Here is an 8,124-nt window from a genome sequence, read left to right as displayed (position 1 = left end):
GGCTGGACACACTTGACAGACAGCTCAGGAGACCAATCACACAGCTGCATTCTCTACTTTGCTCAGTGAGGGCTGTGAGCCTCTGAAAAGTTACAGGGTTTCAGAGTTGCCAATCTTGGTTGGATGTGTTCCTGGAGGTCTCATCACAGGCCTTTTACTCTGTGTTAAGACAGTGCCTAGCATGATGGGATTCCAGTTCTGATTTTGGCTTCGAAATGCTACGGTCATACAAATAATAAGAATGCTTCATATTCTCAGAGTGCTCCAGTTTTCTCTCTGAAGAGCGCCTTTACGCTCCATTTCCCTGGGAACATTTTCAGTGTAGAAGGTTTTTTTGTCAGTAAAACAATCTAAGAGAGGAGAGTGCTGATAGCTGTTGCATTATTTTGCTTTCTTGCCCACTCCAGAAGAGGCTGGGGAAGTTATTCTGGTCCAGCTGGTACAAGTTGCTTCCTAAGTTCATTTATAGCTTTCCTGTTGGTTGACTTGTCCAGGGAATAGAACATGGCACAGGTTTTTAAAGGTATTTAGCTATTACTCCTCTCAGCATTGCAAGGCCTAAGTGACTTAGGCCCAGAACCGCAAAGAGAGTTAGGTTGCCCCACACTGGGCAATAAGGGGTTAAAGACTGAGTGCAGTTAGCAGTTCCAATATAAGTGTCAGTTCGATACGTGGAACCCCCAGGCTCAGGGGGAATCAGGGGAGCATTTGGGAAATGACGGGGATGACACAGCCAAAGGGAAGGACTAAGTGGGGAGACAAGCTCAGGGAAAAGTTTGGGCGGGGGGGTGTCAGTCATAGCCACTATGCTCGGCTCTGCCCTCTCCCCATTATCATTCCTGGCCTAGTTACTCCAGCGTCAAGGCCCTTCCCAGCCGGAGTGACAGCAGATCACACCATGTATAACTTCTTCCCGTAACCTCCCCATCACCCTTCACACAGGGAGTAAAATCAAAGCAGGGAGGGCAAATGCCTGGAGCAGCTGAGCAGAGTGACAGTGGCTTGGGGCTGAGGCAGGTGCTCACCTCACTCCTTTAAAGCAAGCCTAGATGTTCATACCCATGTGTCTGTCCCACAGAGGGATGTGAGTGGGCCTCCATCCAGAGACACAAACTTCAGCTTCAGTGGCTGCCAGGGCCAGAGTGGGGCAGTTTTAGTCCCTGATTCTACAGTGAGCCCTGCACAAACCAGTCCCTGCATTTACTCCCTGCACGCCCTGGTTCTCATGGGAGACTTCAATCACCCTGATATCTGCTGGGAGAGCAATACAGCGGTGCACAGACAATCCAGGAAGTTTTTGGAAAATGTAGGGGACAATTTCCTGGTGCAAGTGCTGGAGGAACCAACTAGGGGCAGAGCTCTTCTTGACTTGCTGCTCACAAACCGGGAAGAATTAGTAGGGGAAGCAAAAGTGGATGGGAACTTGGGAGGCAGTGACCATGAGATGGTTGAGTTCAGGATCCTGACACAAGGAGGAAAGGAAAGCAGTAGAATACGGACCCTGGATTCAGAAAAGCAGACTTTGACTCCCTCAGGGAACTGATGGGCAAGATCCCCTGGGAGAATAACATGAGGGGGAAAGGCGTCCAGGAGAGCTGGCTTTATTTTAAAGAATCCTTATTGAGGTTACAGGGACAAACCATCCCGATGCGTAGAAAGAATAGTAAATATGGCAGGCGACCAGCTTGACTTAACAGTGAAATCCTTGCTGATCTTAAACACAAAAAAGAAGCTTACAAGAAATGGAAGACTGGACAAATGACCAGGGAGGAGTATGAACATATTGCTCAGGAATGCAGGAGTGAAATCAGGAAGGCCAAATCACACCTGGAGTTGCAGCTAGCAAGAGATGTTAAGAGTAACAAGAAGGGTTTCTTCAGGTACGTTGAAGAAAGAAGAAAGTCAAGGAAAGTGTGGGCCCTTTACTGAATGAGGGAGGCAACCTAGTGACAGAGGATGTGGAAAAAGCTAATGTACTCAATGCTTTTTTTGCCTCTGTCTTCACGAACAAGGTCAGCTTCCAGACTACTGCACTGGGCAGCACAGTATGGGGAGGAGGTGACCAGCCCTCTGTGGAGAAAGAAGTGGTTCGGGACTATTGAGAAAAGCTGGACGTGCACAAGTCCATGGGGCCGGATGCGTTGCATCTGAGACTGCTAAAGGAGTTGGCGGATGTGATTGCGGAGCCTTTGGCCATTATCTTTGAAAACTCACGGCGATCCGGGGAAGTCCCGGACGACTGGAAAAAGGCTAATGTAGTGCCCATCTTTAAAAAAGGGAAGAAGGAGGATCCTGGGAACTACAGGCCAGTCAGCCTCACCTCAGTCCCCGGAAAAATCATGGAGCAGGTCCACAAGGAATCAATTCTGAAGCACTTAGAGGAGAGGAAAGTGATCAGGAAAAGTCAGCATGGATTCACCTAGGGTAAGTCATTCTTGTCTAATCTAATTGCCTTCTATGACGAGATAACTGGCTCTGTGGATGAAGGGAAAGCAGTGGACGTGGTGTTCCTTGAATTTAGCAAAGCTTTTGACGCTGTCTCCCACAGTATTCTTGTCAGCAAGTTAAAGAAGTATGGGCTGGATGAATGCACTATAAGGTGGGTAGAAAATTGGCTAGATTGTCGGGCTCAACGGGTAGTGATCAATGGCTTCATTTCTAGTTGGCAGCCGGTATCAAGCGGAGTGCCCCAAGGGTCAGTCCTGGGGCCGGTTTTGTTCAATATCTTCATTAATGATCTGGAGGATGGTGTGGATTGCACACTCAGCAAGTTTGCAGACGACACTAAACTGGGAGGAGTGGTAGATACGCTGGAGGGTAGGGATAGGATACAGAGGGACCTAGACAAATTGGAGGATTGGGCCAAAAGAAATCTGATGAGGTTCAACAAGGACAAGTGCAGAGTCCTGCACTTAGGACGGTAGAATCCAGGGCACCGCTACAGACTAGGGACCGAATGGCTAGGCAGCAGTTCTGCAGAAAAGGCCCTAGGGGTTACAGTGGACGAGAAGATGGATATGAGTCAAAAGTGTGCCCTTGTAGCCAAGAAGGCCAATGGCATTTTGGGATATATAAGTAGGGGCATTGCCAGCAGATTGAGGGATGTGATTGTTCCCCTCAATTCGACATTGGTGAGGCCTCATCTGGAGTAGCGTGTCCAGTTTTGGGCCCTACACTACAAGAAGGATGTGGAAAAATTGGAGAGAGTCCAGCGGAGGGCAACAAAAATGATTAGGGGACTGGAACAGATGACTATGAGGAGAGGCTGAGGGAAGTGGGATTGTTTAGTCTACAGAAGAGAAGAATGAGGGGAGATTTGATAACTGCTTTCAAGTACCTGAAAGGTGGTTCCAAAAAAGATGGATCTAGACTATTCTCAGGGGTAGAGGATGACAGGACAAGGAGTAATGGTCTTAAGTTGCAGTGGGGGAGATTTAGGTTGGATATTAGGAAAAACTTTTTCCCTAGGAGGGTGGTGAAACACTGGAATGCATTACCTAAGGAGGTGGTGGAATCTCCTTCCTTAGAAGCTTTTAAGGTCAGGCTTGACAAGGCCCTGGCTGAGATGATTTAACTAGGGAAATCGATCCTGCTTTGAGCAGGGGGTTGGACTAGATGACCTCCTGAGGTCCCTTCCAACCCTGATATTCTATGATACTCAGACCCCCAGTAACTTCAACAGGCAGTTGGGAAGAGTCGCTGGGTTCCAGAGAGCTCTGCACAGGTGCAAGTAACACCAGCACAGAGAGACCACTGCATGCTCAGGGCTTAGAAACCACCTTCCCATCCATAGCCCTCCCACACAGGCAGCCAGCAGAAGAAGCAAGCCCAACCATGTTCAGAGCACACTACAAGTCTTCCTATCTGGGATCTACAGCTACAATCACTAATTATCCAAAGAGCGCCACCCAGGGGCAGGAAGCATCTCTTTCCTTTTCCCATTCCTCCTGCTAATATTCAGAGCATTCGGGTGTAGCTGGTATGATCTCTATGCTCACACTCTGGAACCTCCAACAGGCCTTTGGATTAAACACCTGAGCCTGTTGGTGGATCATGCTGGGGTTTGCTGAAATAACTCACTGCTCCTTGAGCCATATATACTGCATCCAGTGGGTTAGTCAGTTACTACGTTTGCTTTATATAATTTAAGACTGGTCCAGCAGCAGTTGCTATAGGGTATCTTACGTCTGACCCTAGCTGGGGATATGTTAGAACCACTCCTTGTCCACGGAAGGATTAGTTGCAGGGGCTGCGCGTGGGAAATGCGGGCTGCAATGTTCTTCATGGTGTAAAACAAATCCAGCTACTACTTCTATCCATGTTTGAAGCTAAGATCTGCTGATGTGAAATCCACTCATTGACCTCACACATTTTATTAGACTTGGACTAAAGAGCTTCCTTGGGCTTGAGCACAGAAGTCCCATTTGCTGAACAGCACTACTGAAGTCTGCACTTACTCTTCCCTGTCCCTAAAAGGAGCAGGCTAGGACCTTTACTCGCCCCAGCAGGGCTCCACCTAGCGAGTGCTCTTACTCACTCTTCCCCCTGAGTGTGTTGTAGGGGCCTTTGTTAATCCAGAACACAGCAGGGTTTCTAACACACCTCCAGTTCTACAGGCAGGTTAGCCTGTCAGTTTGGCAGTTTCTGACTTGGAAGAGCTTGCTGTCCCCAGTCCTTTGGAGTACAAGCCAGGCCCTGTCCAATGAGATCCGGAGTAACCAGCTATGGGAGCTGCTTACGTCACCACTATGGTTAGTGGTCTCCATCTTGGAGAGCAACACAACCATTCCTGCTCCTGGTGCTGTTGCAGTGCTGAACCCGAGAGACATGGTCTTGCCTAAAGCTTTTTAATAGCTCAAGCCCGAGTTAGGATAAGCAACAGTGATGGAGCTGCCTAGATGACACTACCCACTTGTGACCAAGTGTAGACACAAGCTCTCAGGAAAATGCATTACAAGCCCAGCACTGGTCCTGAGCCACGTGCCTGTACAGTTATTGGCCTGGCTAGGTTTACACTAGGCAGTAGGAAAGGTTAGGCAGGTGCTTGGCTAATAGCCATCCTGCGTCCTTCCTCCCTGCCAATGTCCATGCTTCAGCAAGACTATCTGCTGCTCTATTTCTTGAAGCTAGTCTCCCTGTGTGTGCGCGCGCGTGCAGGGGTGCATTTTGACAACTCCAGGCAACTGGGATTTAACAATTCACCATCTCTTTTCCTGGACACTTCCAACCTGTTGAGCTTCTTGCACTGGATTAGAGGCAAAGCCTGGCAGGCTCCCACCACTGTATGTGACCCCTTTAACTTCGCTCATTACCAATAGTAGGTTCTCAGCTCTCCACACACCCCATTTCCTCTCAAGGCCATAGTGCCCTAACACCCTGGGTTCTTCCCTCTGTTAGTTGGTCTCCGAGTCTGTAATGTTGCCTTACTACCCACTGGAAGCCAGACGAGTGTTCTCAATGGGCTGTTGCCTCCTTCTACCTGAGAAAAGTCTCAATGGAAGAGTGTCAAATGGAGGCACCTGAAGAGATGCTTTCACCCAGGAGACGAGCTCAGCCATTCTGGAGCCCTGCCAGAAAAAGAGTGGGTGCAAGGGGTGTGCGTGTGTGTTTAAGTAAAGAAGAGGGGGATGGGGTCATCTGTACAGTCTATGTTTGTACAGAGCATGAGTCAGGGAGGGAATCACATTAAGCAGACAGGAATTTGAATGCAGTTGAGGTTTATTGTGACATTAAACCCTAGTATTACACAGCTAGGAAATATATCGAGCTGAGGAGCACTTCCTATGTACAGAGGAAGACAGCTGTATGTATGTCCTGAGAGAAGCAGACTAGCCCTGCAAGGGACGCAGTCCTGCATGACTAGTGATGCCACCCTGTAACAAATGGTTCTGGGGAAGTGGGCCTGGGAAAGGACATTCAGGTTCTTTAATTCTGCAGAAGGATGAGCTGACATCAGCCCACCATCTGCCAAAGCAGAACTATGGCCTCAGTGAGGAGACCCCACACTAGCTATGCAGGCAATTCAGCTGGATTCCTTCCAGCAGCAGGGGGAACCCTTCAGGCCTCCACCTTCTTTTCTTCCTCCACCAGCCCATCAGGACATGGTGGGGAGTCTCCAGCGGGAGTGAAGGGTCCCACGATCCAGTCCAGGGGAATGTTCTGTGTCACGTATTCCAGCAGCTCATCCAAGGACTTCTGGGCCTTGGTCACCATCTCCCAACTCTGGGCAAGGGCACTGCTGGACAGATCCTGGAAACAGCCGGCACTGGAGAAGGAGGCCTGGAGCTCTTCTATACTGCTCGAGACCTGCTGGGCCTTGTCCTGGATTGTGCTGGGAAGGCCCCGCATGCTGCCCAGGAGAGTAAGGCAGGTGGTTTTCAGTTGCTGGGTGAGGCTCTGGGACATGGCTAGAGCCTGAGCTTCAACCTGCTGGAAGGAGAAAGAAAGAGACTGGAGTATCTGCAAGTTTCCCCTGCAGATGGGAGGAGTTCGCTGGAGCAAGGCTGTGAGGGCAAGAAGGAGGAGAATACCTTTGCGGAGTCTGGTTCCTCCTGCCCTTCCAACTTCCCCCTGCAGCACTGGAGCCACATCTGGTACAGACGGTCCTGGCCATTGTGAAGCTTCTGATCTACGGCCTCCTTGATCTGCAGGAAGAGAGGGCAGTTAGCTGGGAAGAGCAGGAGGCGGCTGGCCAGGGAAGCTCTCCCACAGCTAGGTGTGGGCAGCAGGCAGGCAGCACTACTGCAGCGACACAGCTGGGCCCAGGAACAAACAGTGCCAATGGCACTGAGCATGGGAAGCTGCAGAAACAGTGACCCACAGCAGCTACAGGGCAGGGGAGAGGGGTCGTGTTCCTACCAGGTCAATGATTTGCTGGAGCTGGGAGAGGGCCTCCAGGGTGCTCTGCCTGGCTTGTCTCATCTTGCCCAGGGCGTGCTGGTAGGCTCGCTGGCGCAGCGTGCTCGACAGGGAACCCAGACGCACGTAGTAACTCCGCTGCTCTGCGGGAGCCTCTCCAGGCCCCTCAACGGGAGTTGTGGCAAGCTCAGCTGGAAGGGGGAATGGGTCAGTTGGCAACAGTGGTGCAAACAAGCCAGTAAGGTCAGGTACACCGCACCATTAAGACATTTGTATGACGTACTGGAATGACGTTCGGTATCCACTGAAAACTGCAGGGCTCTCAGGAATTGTAGTGAAAAGAGCAGAATGCTGGCAGCTCCTCCGGTGTGGCTGTACCACCCCCAGCTGCCCTCTGCCAGCCCTTCCATGTAGTTGCATCTCCTGTCCGGGGTCTGTAGAGCCCCCCACACAAGGCAGGGTGGGGTCGTTTGGGTGGGTCGAGTTACATGTGGGGGTCATGTGCCCCCGCCCCCCTCTTTTGGGTCCCTCCCATGAGTTGCCGTACTGGTAAGAGAGTTCAAATCTACTTGCACCACCAGTTGGCAGGGCCAGGATACAAGGCAGGGATGCGTTCAGCCCTCCCAAAGCTTGTGACTGATGCAATCTTTCCCAGGGCACGTTTGGATGCCCTGCAGCACTGACCAGTAAGGCAGCGGGGAGCTGCACAGGGAGCAGCGTCAGAGCAGACGACAGGGCTAGCTGAGTTCCAGCATGAAGGAACAAGGGGAGGGCTAGTAGTCTATCAAGTTTGCAAGGGAGCCTGAAGAAGAGGTGGCTCTTTTGCAAGCTCAGCTGTGAACACGGACTCACAGCTGTTCAAAGCCACACCCCAAGACACCAGGATCACACTGGTTTTTTATTCAGAAGAGGGGATCTTACCGAGCTCCTCCTCAGTCATGGGGAGGTAGTGGTCCACCAGCTGCTCAGATTTCCCCAATGCTGTGTCTATGAAACTTGCAGCCATCTGCCCCATGCTGGAGCCCATCACTCTGCTCATGCTGCTCGTCACGGCGGATTTGGTCACCTCCACGCTCTCCTCGACAGCCCCTTGAGCCACGCCCACCATGCTGGTCACTGCATCCTTGGCCTCAGTGACCGTGCTGCAGACGGCATCCTTGGCACCCACCATTGTGGCACCCACGAGGTCTTGGTCACCCAAAGCCACCTAGAGGAAAAGGGGTCAGAAGAGAGGTCACTGAACACCTAGCGGAAGTGAAGGGCCCA

General features: G+C 51.2%; 1 protein-coding gene across 11 annotated transcripts in view; it reads right to left on the bottom strand.

Annotated features, from left to right (window-relative positions):
- Nucleotides 1-5,741: 5,741 nt before the first annotated feature.
- Nucleotides 5,742-8,124, bottom strand: part of LOC119566724 (perilipin-3-like) — a 57,721-nt gene continuing 55,338 nt past the window's right edge. For 5 of the 11 annotated variants that reach the window (XM_043547462.1, XM_043547459.1, XM_043547457.1 and 2 more), the window contains 4 exons: nt 7,780-8,065; nt 6,859-7,049; nt 6,531-6,644; nt 5,742-6,429 (listed from right to left, as the gene is read on the bottom strand). In XM_043547462.1, coding sequence (XP_043403397.1) covers nt 6,058-6,429; nt 6,531-6,644; nt 6,859-7,049; nt 7,780-8,065 — 963 coding nt within the window. In that variant the 3' untranslated portion in view covers nt 5,742-6,057. Of the gene's footprint in view, nt 6,451-6,530; nt 6,645-6,858; nt 7,050-7,779; nt 8,066-8,124 lie in introns of all 11 variants that reach the window. The other 6 variants (XM_043547449.1, XM_043547450.1, XM_043547446.1 and 3 more) reach the window with 2 other exon arrangements.

This window comes from Chelonia mydas, chromosome 5 (assembly GCF_015237465.2).
Source record: "Chelonia mydas isolate rCheMyd1 chromosome 5, rCheMyd1.pri.v2, whole genome shotgun sequence".
NCBI lineage: Eukaryota > Metazoa > Chordata > Testudines > Cheloniidae > Chelonia > Chelonia mydas.
Note: the sequence above shows the minus strand (reverse complement) of the source record. Positions and strands in the feature narration are given on the sequence as shown.